The sequence below is a fragment of the Psittacula echo genome (genome assembly GCF_963264785.1).
Source record: "Psittacula echo genome assembly, chromosome: 20".
In the NCBI taxonomy this organism is placed as follows: domain Eukaryota; kingdom Metazoa; phylum Chordata; class Aves; order Psittaciformes; family Psittacidae; genus Psittacula; species Psittacula echo.
The window spans coordinates 3270382-3295650 of record NC_137756.1 but is presented as its reverse complement, the minus strand read 5'-3'; the positions used below and the strand labels follow the sequence as shown (position 1 = coordinate 3295650).

Genomic DNA, 25269 nt, shown 5'->3' with positions numbered 1-25269 from the left:
CACACACACACACACTCCCATTACAGACACAATCAAAACGACCCATCACTTGAGTCACAGCTGTATTGTCCCGGCAACCCCAGCTTAGGAAGCGTCTTTAAAAAAAAAAATAATCACATTAGCAAAATAATCCTTGAATAAATAAACGTGAAACCCCCCAGGATCCACACTGTAGACAGTGACAGCAGTGACTCAGTCGGAGGCATCACCAGTCTGAGAACTTACGTGGGTTGTTTTGCTTTGGTCCTCCCCAGATCTGACCACCATGTCCCTGTGAAGCACTGATAATTACTAAAGCAGAGTAGATACCTAGATAAAGGATACATAGTGTGTAAAGCGGGACAGGAGCGGGACAGGAGGGAGAAGGAGACCCTTCCCCACAAGTAAAAACCTCTGCTTGTGTGAAACTCTTGCAGGTTTTGCTGGTGACCCTGTTCCAGCTGGCGGGAGGTCGGATGCATGAGCAGCATCAAAGACGTTCCTTTGTCATCATCATCATCATCATCAGAGGGCTGTTTGCCCAGCAGTGCTACTGGCAGGGGATTTTCCACTACAGAGCCTGCTTGCCCTGGCACTCGCGCTTGGAGCACTGCGCCGGCTTCCACCAGTCCCCGTTGTGGCAGTGGCAGATGTTGCAGTCGTCCACCTTCACCTCGATGCCGGCAGGAATTATCGTGGTTCCTGCAAAGCAGTTTGGACCTGCAGAAACACACGTGAGTAACAGGAATAAATACTTTTTCTGGTTCTACATCGGGCATAGCAGCTCTGCTCTCAGCACCTGGGAGTAGGCAGGCGCTCAGCCCCAGCCCCTTGCTGTGCTCCAGTGCTGCATTGCCACTGCTGAACGCAGCAGCAGTGCTCCCAGCCTGCTCAGTGCCAACCTTCACCCCATGCTGATCACTCGCCTCATTTTTCTGGCTGCCCTCAGGCACTAAAGGGAAAATAAAAAGACCTCAAAACTTTCCTTCTCCTGTTTCTATACTCACCCCCTTATACAAATAGCATTGGATGCCCCACTGATGCACCCAGGGTTTTCTACTCAGTTGTCCTCTAATTTAGTCTGTATTTCACCTAAAATTTGGCTGTGAGATGGACAAGACCATGAGGACAAACATCAAAACACAAATGAGCCTTTGCCCGGTGGCACTGCATTGAGCTGCAGGGACTGGAGCCAATTCATCCCCCAGGACCACGGCAGCCGTGCCTGAATGCCCAGTAATCCCACCAGCTCAGGACTACTAACCATAGAAGATTTATAGCATCAAATTCACAAAAATAATTTACCTTCCAGATAAGCTTTCTGATAAAACCTGGGTCTTCTCGAGGGCGATTCCTTTAATCTGCTCATTACTGCTAATTTTTGTGGGCTTCTGTATTGTACAACATCAAAGCAGCAAGCCAGCAAGGATCTTATTTTCCTCCTTCTCTTAAAAGTCCCACAAATACCCATTGCCCAGCTGTCCCTCTGCAAACCCTCTCCTCTTCCCCTCTCGTTCCTGCATCAGTTAGTGCCAGGAATTAATGGCAAAGGCAGCAGCACATGGGGAAGATAATCAAGGTGGCTGCATTCATGGCATAGGGGAAGCATGAAGACATCTCAAAAGTGTCTTGTGGCTTGAGTGCTGCTCTGAAATGTCACCCCTCAGCTGGCCACTGGTTTTAATCTATGCCTCCAGTGCACCAGTTGTATTCAGTAGATGGCAGTGTGTGCAGACCTGAAATTACAGGCAAGTTGTTCGTGCTTAAAATAAGGCTTGACTGTTTGAAAGGGAAAACAGGGTCCCTACATGGCTGGAAACAGGCTGAGCTGTAGCCAACCCAGTGCTGGGCTCTCATGTTTTATAGTCTCACAGAACTATTATCTCCCTGTTTTATTAGTGCCCTGACTTTATTGGTGCTCCTCAAGACCCAATGTTTAAGCTCAACAGACCATGAGTTTGACAGGGCTGGGCTTAACCAGATGTAGACAACGCAGGTTGCTACTGAGCCAAACAGTGCCTGGATGTTGTCTGCATTTAGGCAATCTCTTGACTTTATTGAAGGCCTCCTCAAATGCAGATCAGCTCTATAGCAACTTTTCAGATCTATCTCAACGAAGCCACAACAGAAGAGCCTGAGCAAGATGTGGAGGCATCCTGGAGCAGAATTTGGGGTGAGTGGGTGTACCCCAGGGCTGCCGCTTCTGTCCACAGTCAGGACCTGGGAAGGCAGGCTGTGGTGCAGGGAAGCCCTGTGTCTCTCCAAGAAAGGGGGATGTTGCCTCCTCCTTTGCCCAGCCAGCATGGGAATCCACTAGGATGCCAGGAAGAAGCAGGCTTTTGCTCCAAACAAGGAAATGCGACACCACTTGTTGAGCTAGAGTTCAGGCTATGGTGGACTGCTGGCAATTGAGGAGCAGCGCACTGGGCACAGGGATGTCTGCTTTGGGCTGGGCAATCGCCAAAGGTCCCCTCCAACATCAGTCATTCCATAGCACAAAGAACTTCAAAGCCAGGAGTTACCAGTCAAGGGCATGCAGTGATAACAGAAAAACCAGACTACGTACACACACATATACTAGACACATTTTTCTTTACGTGCATGAAAAAGTCATGACCTATTTTAAGTCACAAGCTGAAGACTTCCAAAGTTGGCATCTCTGGAAGACACCATTCTGGCTGGAAAGGCTGTGATCCCAACTGCCGTTTTCCTCTGGCAACCCACTGAAGTTGTCACTTCTTCCCAGGGCTCTCAGGTCCCTGCACCGGCTGTGCTGCTGCCCGTGCTTTTCATCACAGAGTTTAACTTCAGCAAGCCTGGTTGGTGGTGGTGTGTTGTGACACCCAGCGTGAGCTTCACCAGCAGGTTGGCTCATTTGCTGCCGTTCCATGTCCAGGGTTCAAATGCAATGAAAATGCCAATAATTGTAGATAGTCGTATTTAAAGCTGAAGTAAGCTCCTGTCCCTCTTTAACAGGATGCTCTGATTGCCTGTCGATGGCAGGGACACCCAGGATGGGCAGCCCCCCCTCCCGCTCCCTCAAGCAAAGAACCCGTTTCATTAAAACTTAAACAAAAAGCTTCCTGTGGAGCTGAGGGTGGCAGGGAAAAGGGAAGAGTGTTTTCCCTCTTGTTGCCCTGCGGCTGCCTGTTAATTCTCTCATTTGAGAAGCCAATACTGCCTTGTCACCCACACACGTCTCCGGGTGCTGAGCCCATTCAATGTGGCTGAAACCACATGGGAAGCTGGTGAAGACACGAGCCAGTTCTATCACTCGCTGGTGGGCCAACCATCACTGTCTGCCCTGGGTCTGGGGACCCTGTGACCCCCACGTGTGGTGTCGGCTGCATCCCTGCACTGAAACACCACAGCGGCAGAGGATGGCTCAGTGAGTTAGGACTGGCTGATGGGGTAGTGCAAACTGGGGAAAAGCTTATTTTTCCTTGCGTCCTGCTTATCTCCATCATGACCTCAGCTGCCCTTTCTCCTCCTGGCAGTCCCAGGTCCCTTCTCCCTCCTGAGCTTCCCCAGTGGGGTCATTTGGACATCCATCTCTTCTGTCAGTACTTTTAATGCAGACAAACACTATCACTTTCTCAAAATAGCCACCTCTGCATTGCCAGAGCAAAATGGTTTCTTTTGCTCACCACAGCAAGCTGGATGGAGCATTTCTGCACCCTCGATGCCCACCCGTATGGAAAGGTGGCTTTCGACATTCCATTTGTGAGAATTCAACTTAAATTCCCACCCCCGAAAATTAACTTTCCAGCATAATTGCTGTCAGCCAGCACACCTCCCTCTCCTCCCTCTCTATTTTTCCCCATCTAAACTTCTCCCACCTTCATATTGGAAAAGTGGATCCTGTTTGTCAAAAATGGGATGCAGTGAGCATCACACCTGTGGCTGAAGTATAAGAAAGATGCACTCAGAGGGATACTGCACTGCTGAAATGCGATTAAAAATATGCCCGCGACAAGTGGCATTTCCTGTGTCACCAGGGGGTTTTCCAGTAACATCCAGCACTAGGGGATGCTACATGGCTTTATGATGTGCCTTAGAGAGGAACTGCAGCCATGATGGGATCTCACAGCAAGAAACCAATCCTTCTTTAGCTCTGCAGCTAACCATACTCCTTTAGGTTCTCTAATTTCCCTCCCCTAGATCAGCCCCTCAGCATTTCAAAAGCTCAGTGCCGCAAACCCACACTGCTGGGGACTGTCCTGAGCTGCTCCCGCTGCGGCTTTGTGCTGCTCAGAGGAGCGGGCTGAGACCAGGATCTGTCCAACTGATGTAAAGAAAATCTCAAAGAATGAGACAGACCAGCACAGCAATGTGGGTTGGGGGGTTTTAATTTATTATTCAAAGGAAGATGCTGCTCAGAAACATTTGATGACATGTCAGGCACATCAATACATTTACTTATGATAATAGCGGTAGGAACAAGAAGCTGCTTTGGGCAACGGCTGTTGTTCTGGTCTTTGTAAAAGCATCTTAAACCACAAAAGCAGGGCAGTAATCATCCTCTTTTCCTTGCTCCGGGAGACTGATGGGACAAGTATGCTCCTCCCACAGACACCGTAATTGTGAGATTTGCTTTGCTTAACATAGTTAATACTCAGACCACAGCACTCCAGGCTGTTTGCTAGAACAACTGTGAAGATTTTCATGGAGATATATTAGGAACATTCAGATGCTGCCTTGGTGGGAGAGAGCTAGAAAAACCACATGTGGTTTGTTGTTTGGGAAGAGTGATGGCAAAGTTTGCAACTGTATGTGTAAGACCAGATGCCTGGGCGATGACCCATGTTGTGCTGCTGAACTGCACCACTGGTATCACAGAATCACAGTATGTTAGAGATTGGAAGGGACCTCAAAAGATCATCTAGTCCAATCCCCCTGCCAGAGCAGGAACACCTAGATAAGGTTACACAGGAATGTGTCCAGGCGGGTTTTGAATGTCTCCAGAGAAGGAGACTCCACAACCTCCCTGGGCAGCCTGTTCCAGTGTTCTGTCACCCTCACTGAGAAGAAGTTTCTTCTCAAGTTTAAGTGGAACCTCTTGTGTTCCAGTTTGTACCCATTACCCCTTGTCCTATCATTGTTTGCCACTGAGAAGAGCCTGGCTCCATCCTCGTGACACTCCCCCTTTATATATTTATATACACTAATAAGGTCCCCCCGCAGTCTCCTCTTCTCCAAACTATAGAGACCCAGCTCCCTCAGCCTCTCCTCATAAGGGAGATGCTCCACTCCCTTAATCATCTTAGTTGCCCTGCGCTGGACTCTCTCCAGCAGGTCCCTGTCCTTCTTGAACTGAGGGGCCCAGAACTGGACACAATATTCCAGATGCGGTCTCACCAGGGCAGAGTAGAGGGGAAGGAGGACCTCTCTCGACCTACTGACCACCCCTCTTCTAATACACCCCAGGATGCCATTGGCCTTCCAGTGTATGGAGGGAATACATCTCATCCCATGCTCAGGCATTAATGCATTCCTGCTATCTCATGCAATGCTACCCAGGGGCATGAGATTAACTCCTCTTGGGAGTCTGGCATGATGGTGCTCTAAAGAAACTCAAAAGCCCCTTGATCTGACACTTCCTTTCAAACTGGAAAAAAGGGCCCAAAGGCAAGAGGAGCAGCCATCCCAGCTCACAAGCGAACTGCATCTTCTGCACAGTCCCAACCACAGCACTACGGGGATGAGGAGGAAAACACGTGAATTCCAGAGCACGCTGCACAGATGCCAAGTTAAAGCTGGAAATAGCAGGAGTGTGCAGTTTGATGCATGCAGTGTCACGCTGATGATCTGGAGTCACTTGGTGCTGAACACCAGCCTGGCTCCTGGGGGCTGTGGGCTTCAGGCTGCTCCCAGTTACTTCTCTGGTAGTTTTACTGAACTCAATAGCTTTGCCCATGGCTTACAGCAGCTCTGGATTTAGCTTCGTGTGTGCAAAGAAGCAATAAAAGGAAATCAAATGTTAAGCACCACAGCAAGCACGAATCACTTCAGGCCAACTGTGATATTTAGGTTTGCCCTGAATAGCATCTTGCACCAGGCAAAGCTCATTGCCTTCACTGGAACTTTTCATGGTGCAACATCTTAGTGGTATTTTCTTCTTAGTTAAATATTTTCCAGTGATAATTCTATGTCTCCAGTCACTGCTTTAGGAGCCTCTCCATCTCTTTAGGAAATACTAAAGCTGACTCCAAGAAAATTTACCTTATTCAGTCAATGAATAACGTCAAGGAGAGAGGTGCTGATGGCTACACTTACCTACCTCACACTGGTAGTTTAGACAGCTGCTAAATAGCAACTCAATATAGCAAACTGTCCCTTAGGCTCCCCTCTGATGTGTCCCACAATGTAAGTTGCAAGGGATAAGCAGAAAACAGTGGTGTTTTCCGACACTTATTTAGGAATGGCTAGTGCCTGAAAGCAACCCCATGGACACTCATCCAACTGAATGTTGTCTTGATGAATTTGCTTTTGGACCTTGACCATGAGTACAACAGTGGGAATTTACTGCTGGCCATCTGCGTGGAACCGGAGGAGCCATTTCTGTGTCTTGTCAGTGGGTAGCTGGATTTTCCTTCGCATGTCTCCACAAAACAGGCATCTTCACCATGCTCCCCCAAGCCATAAGCCATGCAGCCTCCCACGCCAGTGTCCAGCATGCCCAGCATTGCTTGGCTGAAACAACCACTCACAAAGCAACGGCCAGGTGAGGATTACACCCTGAAACCCACACACGGAGGCTTGTGGACAACTCCTCAACAGAGAGAGGCAAAATACATCAAAAATACCGGCGATCCCCAGGCACAGAGGGCAGCTGCCTGCACCTTGTGCTTTTTTTTTCCACATCCAGGCTGAACTCTGTGCTCAGGGAGGGAATCAAACCCAGCATCCTGTTTTCGATGACAGCCCCCATTTCTGTGGGTTAACGCAGCTCCTTGCTGCTGATCCTGCAGGATCTTTTCACATGTTCATTGAGCTCTGTCAATGCCGTTTAAGCAATCACTTTGGACTGCAAGAAAAGAGCTCCCTTTGTGGCTGTAATTGATAAGTTGAGGAGGGAAGGAGTATTGTTTTCACTGCCTAGTATCGGGACTGCCTGCCGCCCTCTCCCCACGGGGAGGAAAAGGCAGCGGGTGAAGCCGGAGGTGAGGCAGCTGCCGATGCTGAGCTTCGCCTTACTGAGAATTACATTAGGTGAGGCTCTGCAGCAGGGGCTGAAAACCCCAACAAAAGATAATAACTCCGCGGCTTTGTTGTGTTAGAGGCTGAAGCCAAAGATCCTGGCTCAAAGCACGGCTGAAGCCTGAGGGTGCATCAGGAACAGAGCTGCCAGAAACAGACACTGAGAAAACTGGGGCTGTTCAGCCTTGAGGAGAGAAGGCTGCATGGAAGCCTCAGAGCAGCTTCCAGTATCTGAAGGGGGCCTACAAGGATGTTGGAGAGGGGCTCTGCATCAGGGACTGTAGTGATAGGACAAGGGGTAACGGGTTCAAACTGAAACAGGAGAAGTTCAGGTTAGATCTAAGGAAGTTCTTTGCTGTGAGGGTGGTGAGGCACTGGCACAGGGTGCCCAGAGAAGTGGTAAATGCTCCATCCCTGGTGGTGTTCAAGGTCAGGTTGGACAGAGCTTTGGGCAACATGGTCTGGTGTGAGATATCCCTGCCCATGGCAGGAGGTTCAAACTGGATGATCTTAAGGTCCTTTCCAAACCTAATTATTCTATGGTTCTATGATTCTATAACCATGGCACGTGTGTGTGGGGTGAGCCCAGGTCAGATCCCTGGTCTGTGGCTAATCACTTGGTAGTGGCAGGAGGGAAGGGAGTACACTGTGGCTCTGCCTCTTCCCTGCTCTACAAGGTGATGTCCATGTCTTCCAGGCTATGGATGACACAGCTCTTAGCAGATTAAAGGACATCCATTCATCATGCATGTTCCCAATACAAACACCAGGTGAAAATACACCCCTGGACCCATAAGTCCAACACCACCCAACCTGTACAAAGGCTCCTGCAGGGCTGAGAAATGGGACCGTTTCAGGTCAGTACCCCTATCCAGATCACCAGGAAGACTTTGAAGGCCCCTTTCCAGTCCACTCACACTCGCTGGCAGCAGACAAGCTCTCCTAAGACGCCTCCACCTAAATGTGCATCAATGCCTCAGCCACCACCTCAATGAAATGTGGATGCTGCTCTGTCTTTGGAAAGGACTAGAAGTCGAGTCTACCAAACCACACCAGCCTCAGTGCTGCAGATTAAAAGTCCCTACAGCAGGTAAGCGGGAGATGCTGGAGGTGTCAGGGCTCGCTGCCTTGTGCAAAACACTTTACAGAGCCATCTGGCACCCCAAATGCTGATCAGCTGCACATCTCAGTGCTGGAGCAGGTCGATGTTTTCAGCATGGGTAGGTGAAAGCTGGCCACCAGCACAAACCAACCATCATCTGCTCATCCCCTCCCTGCGCCGCTGCAGACCTGTTGGTTAGCAATCGCATCCTGTGGTTGAAGGAAGCTCCACTCAGCACAGCAGCTACCAGAAACGTTGCATCTCCATCTGGCAGGTGAGGAGGCTCCATCTCGCACTGGGGTGGGTGGTGAATGGGGGGAGGAAGGGAAAAGCAGCGCTGCTTTTTTTTGCAACAGACCCACGAATGAGTGGTGGTAAAACACTGGCACAGGTTGCCCAGAGAGGTGGTGGATGCCCCATCCCTGGAGACATTCAAGGCCAAGCTGGATGTGGCTCTGAGCAACCTGATCTAGTTGAAGATGGCCCTGCTCATCGCAGGGGTTGGAAGTAGATGAGCTTTAAAGGTCCCTTCCAACCCAAACCATTCTATGACTCTGTGATGATTCTATGAAATCACTTGGTTTCGTCCCATCCTTCCCCGTGAGCTGAGGGATGAAAACCAAGGTAGGCATGGGAAACTTTGGGCAGGAGATGTGAGCAAGCAAAGGCTACTGATGCCCCCAGAACACACACACTCCCCCCCCCCCCATACACACCAGTCCCTCTGCCATTCATAAACCTCAGGAATTGCTTTGTGCCCCTTTGTTATGGTTGCTGTTGGTATTTTAAAATCTGAAAAGAAAGCCTTGCATGGACACGGGGATGTGTGTGTGTGTGTACACACAAGCAAAACCAAGGGACTCTGAAATACACATTTCCTACAGCCTTTTTTCCCCCCCCCGTTGTTCACTTCCTTTCAGCCAGCTTTTTCCTGGAAGGACAAGAGGTTTGTGCAAGCTTTCCCATCAAATTTCAGCCTGCTTCCGCTTCCACCCACCAGCACAGACAGCTCCAGCCAGGTGGGTATGTCACTCCTGCCCTCTCCGATGAAAGGAACCAACATATGGTTACACACAATGTTGGACCAAGTGATGTTTCGGCAACACAGCCACGTTCTGCCTGGGGTGTTTCCACTTTTAGGCAGACTATCCCATAATGATGGCTCGTAGCTGCGGTAACAAGTGTCACTTCCCCAAGGTGACCCCAAGGTGGACGGTTCACTTTTCCCTTACCACCTTGGCTAGCCACCCATGGGGAGACAGCATCTCCAATAAATGCCTCCAATTTCACTCCATTGCCTAAAATATCACAAAATGTGAACCTTTTCTTTCTTTATTTGGGGACAGACCCCACTGGCTCTGGCTGAAAGCTCCCTGCAGTCAAGTGGTGGTATCTCCTTTCCACCTGCAGGCTTTCAGTCTTGCACACCACTTCCCCAAAGGATTAATCTCCTCCATAGCTTTCTGCAGCTCTTTCCATCCTTCCTGCATATTTCACTCCTCACAAGATGATGCTAACAGCCCTTCTCGAGCATTGCCTATTTACATGAGAGGTTCTTCCAGCCATAATTCACATTGCTAGGTGCCTGAAGACGCCTAAAGCTTATTTAATCTCTGCATTAAAAAATACATCTTCAGTATCCAAATTAAATCCAAGTTCCTTACTCTAAGCAAGCCCTACATCATTAAAAGGAGTGCATTAAAAAGGTGAGACCGAGCTAAAAAGCTAAATTCAGGGCAACAGGAGCCTTCTCGTTGATTTTTGCCAGCAATGAAGCCATAGGATAAACCACACCTGCAGCTCTCAGCCAGCCCAGTGGGACAGGGATCTCCTGGAGGCCCCACATCACCTTCTGGCTCTCCCCACGCAGTGATGTTTGCATACAACCATAGAATAGTTTGGATTGGAAGGGACCTTCAGAGGTCACCTTCAGAGTCCAACCTCACATCATCCAGGCTTTGCTCAGACAACCCCAAGCACCCACTGCCTTGGAGTATAGTGAATGCAAGGGATCCACTCGAGTTCCCTGAATTATGACCTGGCTCCCAGTGGCACAGACTGATTTGATCCTCTGCTTTGCACCATGGTTAGAAAATTACTGATAGCTCATTTTCTGTCTTAATCAGGAGCAGTAAACAAATGAGGGACAGAGAGACATCCAGAAGGGAATACACCGCATTACTCCTCCTTATTGATAGCACAGTTACTTAATTTCACGTGGACGCATAACTTCAGGCATCACTAAATACTGGAACAGGAATGTTTTGGTGCAAGGAAGATCTATGGGTGCAATTTAAAAGCAGTCTGTTTAGGAGTGCTGACGTCTACCAGTGCCGATACAGATCCAAGCTGTGTGGACAGACTTGAGACTATTACTCAGCAAGTTAAATAAAGACACTTAAAAAGCACCAGTTGAAAACTGCAGCCCCACTTCTCCCTTCATCTGCTGTGCTTGTGGGATGAGCATGATGAAGGGGAACCAAGCCCAAGGTTGATGGTCACCTCCAACCTGCCCATCCCTGGGCAGCACCGTTGCTTGCTTTCTGATACATAGCTCTGCCCGTGATGGGGCAGCAGCAAAGCTCTGGATTAACCTTTGGGCACAGCTCAGTGCAGGGAAGACAGCATGCAGATGATGCACAAAACCACATATTCAGTACAGGTATCTGCAGGAAACAGATCAGCTGCAAGCGCTGCCAATGACTGACAGCAGGTGCTGTCGCCGGTGGGTATGAGGAGATGCCAGACTAGGCACTTCCAAGGGTTAAAGCCCAGAAGGAGCAGAACTTTTCCTCCTGCAGGGATATTGTGGAGTGAGAAACGATAATAAACTACCAGGAGTCTCAACCGTGAGAGCACATCTTTTTAACCAGCTTAAACCATCTGAACTAGTGCAGATAATCCAGCAAAACTGATCTGGGCACGCTAAAATAAATAGGGCAAGCAGTATGCTTCCTGCTGCTATAGATTCAGGGTATTTGCCTCATTGTATGGGCATCTCCCCCAGCCTCTTTGTTTCTGATCCCACGTGCACTGAAATCAAAGCCGGGAGCACATCTGAGGGCACTTCTACCTCCTGCAAAACCTCTGTCCCCAGTCTCCCCGTTTTTACTGGGTTCCTCATCCAGTGGTGGGTTATGGACTGTTAAGCAGCAGGGCTGGGCATTGCTGCAGTGCAAATTAATAGCTAATTCATAATCATTTACCCACCCTGCTGACTGAAGTATACTCAAATTGAGGGCGGTGTTGAAGCCGAATTACTGCCACCAAAGACACAGCATGTCTCAGGATCACTCCTCAGACAGCAGAAGAACAAATCACAGGGCTACAGACCTAGCCTGAAGTATAGGGTTTTCCTCCCCTCTTTTACTATGAAATGCTGCTTGGCATTTTCAAAGTCACCTGTGGGATTTGCACACTAAATTCTTCTTCATTTTACAAGGCTCTCCCTGTGCAAATACCTTAATCAGCACTAAAAAGTTTAGCTTATGGCAAAAAACCCGCATAGGCAAGGTGCCTAGCATTGCACAGGCAGACACTGTGCATGTAAAACAGCTTTTCTGAATCAGATTTTTATTGTGTACCTTCAAGGTTGAAGAACAAAACCAGTAACACCTCAAAGACAACAGTAACCAGCCATTAAGTCAGAAATGCATGTTTCAACATTTACCTGACCAAACAAAGAGGATTAGCTTTTTACAGACAGCATAAAGCTTTGGGAGAATACCGCATTTAAAAACCCCACAGGTAGATTTGAATTGCAGGCAATGAAAGCTACTCCTAGGTCATTATAACCTTTCAGGCTTTTAAAAAGTTGTCTAAATAGATATTTCCCAAAATGAACTCCAACAGCACTGACGGTACATTAATTCTTTTAATGGTTCAAGCATGGCAAATAAGGTGAGGTGGGGTTTTTCTTGGAGCTGGAATCAAATAGGTTAATTCAAAAGAAATCAATTAATAAGGCTACCATTAAAATAGTGCATCAGCTAACAACATCACTGGATAAACCAAAGCCAAAGGGAAGAAAAGTTGGACCTTCCAGAGAATAAACTTCTAAGGCAAGAAATACAGTCAGAGGGTGTTGTGTATATATGTATAAAACATGCTGTTGTGTTTCTGCTGCCTTCACCTCACCAGCTCGGGTACCGAGAGCAGGCATGGGACAGTGATCACACCCTTGCAGTGGGTTATTTCCCAGGTCACCATGAAAGGAATTGGGGTACAGAGAGGCAGACTTGGACAAGGACGCGGCTGGATGTTCATCCTGCCCACTGCAACAGTGCTGGGGCATGTACCAAGGCACCGTACTTGGACACAGGTAGGGAGCAGCAGCTCCAGCAGGCAGCAACAGCTCTTTGTCCATGCAGACGTGATAAGAAACCCTTATCCAGAGAAGCAAGCGGGCAAAGGATCCCCTGATTGCCAAAGTACCAGGTCTTTGCTCTCTGCCTCGGTTTCTCCATTCAAAGGCAAAGGTTAACAACAAAAGAATAACAACTGGGACTTTTTCTTTGGGTCTTTCGAGCTTTTAGCCAACTTATTCACCTCTTGGTTGTGCTCAGTGTGAAAATTTAATGATTTTTATGGCCCATTTTAACATTTTTATGTCTTCTTTCTTCAGAAAAAAACCCCACATTCAGTGTAAGAATTAAAACAGTATTTCATCCTTAACTGCAATCACAGATGATGTATGGAAGAGAGCTGGCTGCACGTCAACTCAATATAAAGCCAGAATTGAATCTAACTTGTTCACTACAGCTGTGCATGATGTTTTATGGGGTGGTTTTTATTCATATCAGTCATAAATGAAGTGGAAACTGTGACTGTGCTAATTTTGTATGAAACAGGAGGAAAAAATGCAACATCGGGGTGGGGAGGAAGAACCAGGATTACCTGAGTTGTGCATTTAGATGTGCAGTCTACTGAAAACCCAGCTCACTGCTGGATAATGAAACTACAGCAGCTATTAATGCACAAGGACAGTCACCCCACTACGCACGTTAGTCCTGGCAATGGTTGCCTGTTGGTATGATAAACCTCTGCACAGACCCCTTGCCAAGGGGAAGAAGGGTTTCTTTAGCTGCAGGAGACCATTGCATGCCCAGGATAAACCTTCAGCTCCTGTCGGGAAAATAGGGCAATCCAGATGACTGTGGGAATGTGTCAATCGGTAGAAAAATGTCTTTATGCCTTCCTGCCACCACGAGATGAAATGTGATGCTTTGAGAGCATAAGCATGGTCCTTTTTTCCCCCCACCTGGTGACAGATTTTTCTGATGAAGGTTTTGAACATGGGATCATGTTAGAAATGGAACGTCAAAGCAAAGCAAAAACTTTTCATGTGAGAGCTGCTGCTGAAACCATTTTTTTCTACTCTCATGTTGGAGTTGGGTTTTCTGCTGCCAATTCTGAGCACAATCCGATTTTCAGACTGTGTGTGACCCAGCAGGCCCATCTCCTGCCATCTTCACCACCACTCCTCAGCCTCCTTCCCTCCACAATGACAGACACAGAAACAATTGAAATGAAAACTAAATTTAATGAACATGTATAAAAGCTAAAGTCTAATTCAGGCACCAAAGGTTCCCCCTTCCAGCCACAGGACAGACTCTTCTGGAGGGTGTTTTACACAGTCAAGTGGCATCAGCCTTTGGATCTGCCTTTTATTCAACTGTATGAATTCAGGTCAGGCTGCAGCAGCAGAGCTCCCACTTTTATGCACATTCATACAAAAGACTGATTACCTGGAGAAAGGGAATAACCACAATGGTAGGAACGTAATTTCTTCATTTGCTTGGGGAATTACTTGCCTGGCACACATAAAAGGAGACTTGAGTAAACATCTCCCTTCCAACCGAGCCCCAAGCAACTGATAAGCTTGGTGTTAGAGAGAGAAGACATGGCACTGCTGTGCTGAAATCCGTAGCTCCTGAAGGAACAGGAGGAGGAGGAAGAGGCAGGATGGATGGATGGATCTCGAGTGCACACACCGGGAGCACAAACCACTGCAAGGATGGGCACACTTCGCTCCGACGGACAGATGGGACACACAGAGGTTGATGCTTCTGGAATAAACATGCTCCTAAACCCTTCTGCTGGGACCTGCCCTGGTTTCTCCAACAGCTGCAGAAACAGCTTTAAACCACCTTTGTCCCCAGATTTTGCTCTTCCCGTTATGCTACCTGAGTTTAATGGTATCCACGGCATTTCCACAATGCTTTCTGATGGTGCCGTGCAAAGAGTCAGGTTGCTGATAAAACCAAAACGAGTGGTGCTGGTTTTGCATGTGAATAGTTGCATTTAATGGAATCATGACATGGAAAAGGATCATCCTTTCCTTTACTAGTAATTCTGTGTGCCACTACAAAATGCATTACCACAATCTATATGGTCTTTCATACTCTGGCAGATGCCATATGCTATTATGCTTATGTACCAGGACAGGATGGTTATCCATAAGGCAGCAGCTAGGAATGATGAGAAGCTGGGCAAAATTTACAGTGGATATATGCGTTTCTGCATCCCTCCCCTCCCCAAACTTTCAGAATGTTTCATTACCCTGGGCTGGTTTTATTCCTTAAGTACTGGATAAAAGTATTGCTCACACTCTGGTCTTGGTGCCATCATAGCATCTGAATGACTTGCAACCAAGAGCCTGTTTATCATCACAGGGCAGGGAAGTGCACAGGCGAAACTTAGGCACAGAAGCAGTGCCCTGCTTGGAGGGATATGGGTTATTACAACAAAAGCCAGCAGACAACCATTTCTAATGAAACTTGTAGGAACACGACAGGTTTGAGGCTGCAAATTGGGTTCTCAAATGTGACAGAAATTCATTCAGACTCTATTGGCAGGGGAAAGGAACTGTGGGACAGAGCAGCAAAGTGATGGACAACGACTTCCAAATGAAATTTCCCGTATCTACGTGTTTCCACACTCTTCAGCAAGTATTCCCTGCCTTGTTTTCCAGCATTCATTTTGTCCTTTGGAAATGTTTTTGAAGCCAGAAGGGGGATTTAGACATTAGAACAGCCACTGACCTGATACAAGTTAATGATTTTATAAAACGCCTAAAAAATGCGTTACTTTAAGAGATTGATGTTTTCTATTGTATTTTTTCAATGCCAATTAATTACTTAATTCATTAGCAATGTAACACAAGAATAGTCTTTGAAAATCTGGTGCTTTGTGCAGATGCCTTTAATTATGGATAATTAAATACTGTGGAAGGACCTGATTATACCTCTGAGCATTTTCTAATTTCAAACTGAAACACGCTCTTGTGCTCCTGAATGCGTACACCAAAAGCTGAGCTCAACAACCACATGCAGTAAAAAGAGATGCAAAAAAAAACCACCCCAAAATCCAGACCAGCCCAAACCCCACAGCTAAAGTAGAAACCCCTGGGGAAGCTTGAAGGCTTTGTGCACACCCAGCCTGCTTGTTCCCAGTCTCTGGCTTGCCAGGGATATGAGCAGAAGCCCAAGTAAGCTCAACATGGAGCTGCAGCAGCCAGCAAACAAATGTGGGCTCAGGGCGACTCGATGTTAATGCTTGCTAAAGTCAGGAACAGGTTTCCAGATGGTCCTTTGTACGTATGGCTGCGACAACCAAAACTGCTACAAAGAGCAAAGCACTCTGAATGACATCAAGGCTGACCCTGGAAGATGAAAACTTGCCAATGCCAGAAGATGCTCCGTTAGTTTGGCTTTGCGTTCCTTCCCTTTGCTGTATTTTTTCTTTTCTCCCTTTTATTCCTCCACAGAGACCACGGTGAGAAAGTCAGCATCCAGAGGGCTGTAAGAACCACTGCGGCTGTCTCAGAAAGGGGTTTTAATCTCAGAAGCAAGCCAGGGAAATGTTTGTTTTGAAGGCAGCATCGCTCCAGCACATTCAAGACAGATCCCCCCCCTACCGCAGCTGAGATCCTGCAGGAGGGCCCAAAGAAGATTTATTTTTGGCTCCTTTTGTACTCACTGGAAAAAAAGCAGGGGGAAAGGAGGGGCATAGATGTCTAAATAAAGCCAATTAGTGCTGTCATGCCAGGCACCCTTTCTGTGCACACCTTCCCTCCCTCCTCCCCCCAGCATCTTATTTATACCACAGCCAATTCTTCCCAGCATCTCTGCCCCTCCTGCACCCTCCACAACTGTCTTCTGCCTTAATGAAAAGCCACCAGTGATGGTGCTGAGTGATAAAATGAGGCCATGGGCTTTTCATTGCTAGTGGCCAGTCCTGCTTGGCTGACTGGGAGCTGACTTTTGCCACTGGGCAGCCTAACCCAGCTCCCTAACGAATCATAGAGCCATAGAATGGTTTGGATTGGAAGGGACCTTAAAGCTCATCCAGTTCCAACCCCTGCCACGGGCAGGGACACCTTCCACTAGAGCAGCTTGCTCCAAGCCCCTGTGTCCAACCTGGCCTTGAACACTGCCAGGGATGGGGCAGCCACAGCTTCTCTAGGCACCCTGTGCCAGCGCCTCAGCACCCTCACAGGGAAGAGCTTCTTTCTTATACCTAACCTAAATCTCCACTGTTTTAAGTTTAAACCCATTCACCCTTGTCCTGTCGCTACAGTCCCTGACAAAGAGTCCCTCTCTGGCATCCCTGAAGACCGCTTCTGGGGATTTATAACCCCTTCCTTTGAGGCCATTCCCCTTCCGTCACCACTTTCCAGGCCTTTAGAGCCATAGATACAAGCTAGGCTAAATCTGTAAATAAAAGGAATTACCTTTATTTCACCAGGTGACCCACTTGGGAAACCCAAGTGACCATTTGGGCAGTAAAGTCCCTCAAGTAAGAGTGAAATGGTTCAAGAAGGGGGTCTGGGAGGGTCACACCGAGCACCAGGACAGCAGAACCAAGCACAGCCCCTCTGTGTTTCTCAGTCCCTTACTGTGATCTTGGCAAGATCTTTCTGGCAAAATCTGGCAGCAAACCAAAGGAGGCAGAGTATGGGGTGTGCAGACCCTCCAAGACAATTTCCCTGCCTAGATAAATGCTCTCTGGGAGGAGGGCTGGCTCTAACTTCACCTTTGGACTCACTGCTCGTCCTAAAGGGAAATGCTGCCTTGCAGAGGTAATGGTAGCAGCATCCTCTGATTTGGAGGGCATGAGGCCAGCTGATATGGGTGCAGGAACTGGCCCTCCCTATTTTTTTCTGTAACAATTTCACTGTCAAGCTGTTAGAACAAATGAGAGAGGGGAGCAAATCCGCAGCTGTTGAAAAAGCATAGATATTTCCCTTGGAGCAAGGCAGCCAGGCCAGTTTACACCAGTCTCAGGAAGTGGATCAGTACATTTGCTCTTAGGAGAGCATGAATGCAGCCAAGAAAAAATGTGATTTCAGTGCAAAATATAGCGAATATATCTAATTGTTATTATTGCAGACAGGTTTCCATTTTTAATCACAGTTTTCCAAGTCCTTAATAATTACAATTTGACATTTCCTGTAATACATTTCTTTTTTGTCTGACACAGCTTGAAAAGCAACCAAAAAGTCTCTCGATTCTTTCCTTGTAGCACAGTGAGGGTACCAGAGCCTCACGCACATCAACCACAGCAACTCAAATGAAACCAAGCTAAATTCAGTCATCAATAGTTGGCAGCCACTGCCCTGATCCATAACCCAGAGGGCAGGTCTGCGACTGCTGTGCTGTTGGAAAGCGGCCGGTGCCCACAGTGCTGGCGCGACTGCCGGCCTCTGCTTGCTGGGAGATAAGGGATGACGCATGGGATGCTGCTGCGGACCCAGTTCAGATGAATAATCCTCATGCAGAAGGAGTCCCTTGGACGTCAGCGGGGGCTGCGATGAGTCAGAGATCAGAGAACGAGGCTTTTCTGGAAGGAACACCCAACGCTGGCTTGGCCTTGTGAAATCAGAGCCTTTGACTTGCAAGACCGAGCTGGCGCTGACGCGCTGCGTGTCGGCTGCAGTGTGTTCCCCAGCCTCTGCGCACAGGCACCCCAAGGAGCTGATGGGGGGATTATTCACTCCCCGGGTTTTGCAGTCCTGAATGTATGTGGTGAGAGCTGAGAGGGGATGGCATGAAAGCACGCTGGTATTTTGGTTCACAAGCCGGAAACCAGGCAAGTGCACTGACCGGAGATAATGAGACTCAGGAATACTGAAGCAGTATTGAACGAGGGCTCTTCCACCCGCACCTCCTGACATTTCCCATCCATTTCAATCAGACAAGAAAGTGCAATCCAAAGTGCAAATAGCTCTGCAAATAGCAAAGCCTGCAGACCTCATCCTGCAAAGTGCAGAGGGTTTTCCAAGAAGCACTGGGTGCCGGCAGCCCTCTCCCACCAGGCATAGAAGGTGATGGTCCCAAAGGCATCTAACCCCAGAGGAGTGTATTAATCCCATTCTGGAGCTGACCACTAACTCTGGCAAGGAGGAAGGATGTTTCTCATTACAATGGGGAGCTGTTTCTGCTACTCCTCTCTTACTCAAATGGGGAAAAAATGTCACAGTTGCAAACACTTTTTGATTTTAATAAAGATCCGAGCAGGTGTCTGAAATAATTTATTGAGCAAAAAGCTCCTTTGTTTTCTGTCTTTCCTACTTGAAATGATAAACTAAAGATCTACACCCAAAACCATGTCACCCCCTCTTCCCTCCCAGATTTAAGTGAGTTCATTTTGAAAGCATTAAACTAAGGCATTTGATCCTTCCAAGGTTTTTTCCCAACCTTTTCTAATGTACAAACAGCAAGTTTGCTATAATTGGCCTATTTCTTAGGGATGTTTCAGCAAGTCAGCACTTTCTGACCAACATATTCCCATCTTCTTCAAATACTCTCAACTGGCTACAACGAAAAAAGTCTGAGCTTTGAAAGGTCGAGAAGAACTTTGGCTGCTCATCTTCAAACAGACCCATTTCTCTCAGTAGATCCCTGTGCAGGATATGAGTGCTTTTCTTTATGGTGCATCAGCTCCTGCTCCATTTATTCTAACAAACGTGAGCTTCCCTGCCAGCACTAATGGCACAAAACACTTTTAACTGGGACAAGAAAGTGGCTTAGCTGACATAAAATGTGTTATACCAGTTGTGGGACTTGTCCATATCTATTTTTTTTTCCCCCTAAAAACTGCTTACAGAATTCCTTGTGACAATTATAATTTCAGAAATGGGTACAAGTGGAATATGTATGTCCTAGAGTTTACCTGAAAAGAATAAACTTCCCATGCACAAGATACGAAACTCTGCTCACATGGTGTAGAATATGTGTGATGAGGCTACAGTTGCTCTGGGATACCTAAGGGGAGCTTTGATTGCCCTTCCATCTTCCCAGGAGATGAAAACTGCTGTTGACATCTTTTGTGTAAGAATAAGGTTAAATCATGTACACGATTAGATCACGTACGTCCTGAGCTCATCGCAGATAAGGCAGATTTAACTCTGTTTGTCAGAATCACAGAATCACACAGTGATTTGTGTTGGAGGGGACCTTAAAGATCATCCGGTTCCAACCCCCTGTCATGGGCAGGGACACCTTCCACTAGACCAGGTTGTTTCAAGCCCCATCCAACCTGCCCTTGAACACTGCCAGGAATCCCTAATAAGACTGCCAGTCTGTTGTGTTTTCCACACTGCTTCGAAGGGTTTTTTAGCCTGATTTTCTGAGTTTCTACCATGAGCAAATTCTGATTTTTAGGTTTTTAAGTTTCAAGAACCTGTGCACAACAAGAAATTATAAGGAATACAGGCATGCTGACACAGGGCGGCTAAGAGTGACCATGCTTTGCAATGAGACCCACTTAGTACATACCTTCACCCCCGAAGGACAGGTTCCTTCCGTCCAGCAAAAAACTAGGATGTCCTCAGGACACAGAAGGTAGGAGGATCGTGGGACTGTCTTTGCTAATGACCTATGGTATCACCTGGGGTGCAGCACTGCCCTTCTCCCTGCCTTCTCTCCTCCCCAGTCCCTGTTTCATGTGTAAGCTCTGCACCTCATGTCTCAACACACGATGTCTCCTGATGGCTCAGCACTTCTGGAGGCAAAAATAATAAGGGGTAAGAGTTCAGCGGCAGCATTTCTTGTGGAGGGACTCAGAGAGCTCACCCATACTGCAAAATGAAACAGGGCATGAGACTCTCCTCTGGCTCTAATGCTACATGGCACAATCTGGCCACATCCTCACCACATGGCACTTCTCCTTGGGCCTCCTCCAGAAGGCACATGAGGAGGTGCCCTCTTCATCCTAAGGTGTAACTATTTTGTATGGATTTTTTTGTGCCTGAGCGAGCAGGAGGGTGGCCCTGCAGCCCAGCGGGGTGAGGGTCCCTTAGCATCTGGGTTAGGGTGAAGACGTGAAGACACAGTTGGGCGGCGGAGCACACAAAGCCTGCTAAAACAGCACTGGGTGACTGCTGCAACTTAGGTGTGCCACCCATTACGAAGTGCTGACAGTCAGGGTCCCATAGGTGAGTTCTCTGCCCAACTCTCTTTTATTTAGCTGTACCAATATAGCCAGAGGCACAAGGAACTGAACCACACTAACCCAATCAGCCAAAGCAAAGAAAGCAGCATCACTTCCTCTTTTCCACTGGGCTTTTATTTGCTGATGACTAAGCCTAAGCTCTTGTGTCTTAGGTATTAATTCAGACTGATGTTGCAGAAGGGTTTTCTAAACACAAACACAGAAAGCAAGACATTACCTCCCTAAGCAGCCAAGTTCTTTGCAGCCTGCGCTACAGGAAGTGAGGTGAGAAAAGCTTCATGCTGCAGGAGCAATGCCCTGGTGCTGAGCTTGTAGATCGCACCGAGAGCTCAAAGCCCTTGTGGAAAGCCAGAGTATGAAGACAGTTAACCGAGAGGGAGAGGAGTGGGCCAAGGGGGGTGGAAGGGAATAGATGCTGATGATTATGGGCAGAAGAGAGTCTCTGGACAACAGGGACAAGCAGTATCTCTTTGCAGGCTTGGCACTGTACCAGCCTCAAGACTGCCCTATAGGAACCTTCTCAGGCAGCACAGCTCAACCACTGTCACACAGCAGTATCGCTGCCATGTATAAAGAACATTCTTTTACCCTCACCTGGACATGCTGTAACAAACTATGAGTCTCTCTGGCAAATGGTTCCACCAAACTTGCACTTGTTTTCATTCTGTCCAGGAGCTCTGGACAGCAGATCAGGGATAGAGATGATGAAAAACGCACCTTAAAAATGCTTTTTAGTCTCTCTAGCTGAACTAATTGGTGAGTTGGCAAGCGTAACAGGCTAGGATGATGTGCAAACATACAGTAATACCCAGAATGAGATTACTCCACCGATTTCCTTTGCAGAGGTGCGTAGGTGTAAGAGAGACGCTTGAAATACAGGACCCTTCCAAAGGACAGAGACACAGATATGTGGAGGGAAGGAAAGGAAGCAGGAGGAGAAAACTTCTAAGTGCCTTTTTTAATTCTAAGTTTTCTCAGACTTGCTTAGCTCTAATCTTTAATTCATATTTTCATTACAGTCTCTTTGCTCTGTAAAGTCTGCATTTCATGTAAAAGGAGCAGCTCAAACATCAATCATTTGACATAAGTCAACCCCTTGTTCAAGTCCTCTACTCTACATATATGTAGGCTCCAATAAAAGAAGCATTAAACATTCATTAAATTAGAAATACATGAAGACAGAGCCTGCCACTCTTCTCATACAGATATGCTTAATAATCCCAACCTTCTAGAGCAGCAAAAGCAAACCCATCTCTAATCCTTTTAGAAAGCCTGACCATGCAAAACACCCCAGCCTCCTGCAATGTGCCTGTGAGTCACACAGATATTAGCTCCTTCAGGTTAGATCCTCAGCTAGAGCAAATCACAGTAAAACAACACAGCCGGCGTTACACCAAGTGACACGTACTCAGGATTTGGCTTTAGGCTTCTCTTGCAGCAAAATGGCTTACAGCAAAGTAATTGGATAATAACATCACTTTTGGTCTTTCAAGTTACACCACATCCCCATTCCTGCTTTAATTTCAGTCCTACTCGGGCTGCTTGTGTTCTGCAAAAGGAACCTGGTTTCCCAGCCTGAATCTAGGAACTCTTCCCCCCCCCAAAACCCCAAACCCACCCCCTGCTCTACAAGCTACTATTGTGATTGTAGTGGATCTTGGAACTACCACTGCCATAGGCTTGTGCACACCAATTTCAGCAACATTTTCCCAAGGAGAAGCAATCACCGATGAGCAAATGCTTCTTCATAAATATTTCTGAGCTTAAAGAGCAATGCAGAGATCATGTAACATGCTTCCCACATCTCTGTGAGCTGTGTCTGCTCAATGAGAGCTTTGGAGCAAGTCTCATCCAAGAAATGACTTCTCATAATCCTCCCAAACCCTTCCCCCTTAGGGTGCCTGTAAACATTCATTTTGAACTCTACTGGGATGAAAGCATGGAAACATGGTTAGGGCCTGGGGTACATAAGCAGGATAGTGGCTTTCAGCTCCTATATGGCTTTTGGCTGTCTGGCAGTCTTCTTCCGCCTTGTTTAATATGTGAATTATCCTGTGCTTGCTTCCTGGGCAGAGGAAGAGACCACAAATGCTTGGGAAGGATTAGCTGACCTGTGAGCATGCAGATGGACATGTTGAGTCGAAGGGGGCTCCTGTCCTGCTGGCTCCCTACACAGCACTCTTTGAATGGAGCTTTTCCTGCCAGCATCCCTGTCACTCTGAGGCTACACAGTACAGCAGCTTCTACTCTGTGTGAGCATTGAGCTGTGTGATGGAGTTAATCACATTAAGCACTGTTCAGTTCATGTATTTTTGGTTCTCTAAAGGCTTTTCCTCTCACTTGCCTCTTTTAGTCTCTCCTTCTAAACTTCAGGAGGTGCCAGATTCAACTCAGTCCTCCTCAACGCACCAGGATGACCAGTTTTGGAAGGTGTAACCTTCATATACCTTTCCAAAGCTTTTCACCATTATTAGATGACTCTTCAAACAGCTGTGTCCACGGGGAGCAGGGCATAGTTTTGAGTTAGCAGGACATTTAAGCATCCAGATAAATCCAACTGCCTGAGATTTCCAAAAGCAATGGAGGAGCTAGCCCTTGACAAGTGCTTATGTACCTAACTCTCATCAGCTAATTCAGCATCTACATGCCTTTAATCACTTGGCCCAGAGTGATGGAGGTGAATGAGCTCCACTGAAAACCAACTTCGAGGAAATGACACTTTTCAAGGAACAGTGAAGTAAGTACTGAAGCATTTTGTCAGGTTGGTGACTTCATGGCCAAATATACCACCTTGTTTTCAGTCGTGATCTTGTACCACTGTTTAAATTGATCCTTCTTTCCCCTCTGTTGGTAATCAAATCAGCCCTTTAATTGATCTAATAGGGCACCACAGTTTACATTCCTTCTGGTAAATACAAAGAACATTGGCTGTCAAACCACCAAAAATGCATCCTTTGTAGTCTCAGGAATTTTCTTCTGTATTCAGCCTTCCAAGACCATTGATTTTCACAGCTGGCCACAAAGTCTTGGTGCTCTGGGCTCTGTCATCGCAATGTTCAGATGGCTTCTACAGGTTCTGCAAAACTGGAAGATGACTCCTGATTACGGGTGGCACTTTTGCACCAGCACAGCAGTACTAAGGAGTCAGCCATGACACAACCACCAGCCTCCATGCGCTGGGCAAGCATTGCCTGAGGAGGAGCAGGTCCTTCCTGTGACCACTCAGAGATCTGAATGGGGTGGTGGGGTCAACAAAGTACCCAAAAACCTGTCTGGCTGCCATGAATGCTTTGTCCACCAAGAACGAAGGGTGATGCTGCTATGCTAGGCTACCAACTTCGGTCTCTGGGACCTTTGAAGAGGATTGTGGAGTCCAGCAAAGTCCGGCGTGGGGGATACATCTTCTTGGCTGGTCATATTCAACTTGCATCTGCACAACCAATCAGCATATTGCATAGACTTTGACTGAAGGGGTTTTAACTGCAATCTTAAAATCTGGCCATTTCAGGAATTCCTGAAATAAATTAGAAGAGGAATTTTATTTAGTTGGGTTCTTTCTCTAAAGGAATTTCCCCATGGCTCCAAACCACTGTTTTCCAAAACATAAATGAACATGAAGTCTTCTCTCATCCTCTTGCCACATTTTCTGTGTCACCTTTATCCTGCAACAGTTGTATATAATCAAATGGCCAAGAAAACATCCTCTCCCCAAAACCTTCCTGTTTTTTTCCTCAAACTTTTAGCAATTTTTCCACACTTCATTGATTTTTTTGTCACTGATCATGTTAGAGGCAGATGCTTTCCAAAACAATGACCTGCAGAGTCAGTGATCCACATCTTGCACATAAATAACAAGCTCTACTTATGCATTGAAGCACAGGTAACTTAATATCCAGGCACTGGATTATTCGGTATTAAAATCTTGGCACTTTTCAAGATAGCTGATAATTTGGAACAAAAGAGACCATGTGGGAAAGTTCTTTTTGTCAATATTGGTTAATAACATGCACTTTTAATCCACTGCGTTCACCTAAAATACAATAAATAATTTACATTTATATGGAGCTTTATATCCCTCCAAATCCCAAAGGGTGTTGCAAAATAAACACTCCCTAAGATAATACCAGGGAATCGATTTGCTTGCCTTCCTGATTTGGAAGGAAGAGCCCTGTCCATGGACTGCATTCCCAACACCTCCTTTGGCAGCATCTGGATTTTCCTGGGAGGTCTACCCACTTGAGTGGTATTCACTACTAACCTTGCTTCACTTATGAATGGAAATGAAGTTCCTGAACCAGTTTTCACCCGGCGTGTGGCTGGGCAGGATGGGAACAGCCTGACCTCAGGACTGCATCAACTTCCCTCCGCTGTCCACAGCAGAGCTCTTCCAAAGGGACACCCCTTTAACTTTTAGGAGCTTCCAAAAATCTCCCACTAGAAGAAAGGCATTTCTACATAGCCCTCTGCTAGGAAAAGGCAGCCTTGAAGGTCAGCCCCTGGGTGTTACTCTGCAGAGTATAACATTTTTGCCA

The 25269-nt window shown here is 47.1% G+C and overlaps 1 protein-coding gene across 1 annotated transcript in view; it reads right to left on the bottom strand.

Annotated features, from left to right (window-relative positions):
• Positions 1-550: 550 nt before the first annotated feature.
• Positions 551-25269, bottom strand: part of VWC2L (von Willebrand factor C domain containing 2 like) — a gene marked incomplete at both ends in the record, with an annotated part of 48866 nt that continues 24147 nt past the window's right edge. Inside the window, one exon of the mRNA XM_080631992.1 lies at positions 551-699. Within this exon, the coding sequence (XP_080488118.1) occupies positions 551-699 (149 nt within the window). The remainder of the gene's footprint in view (positions 700-25269) is intronic.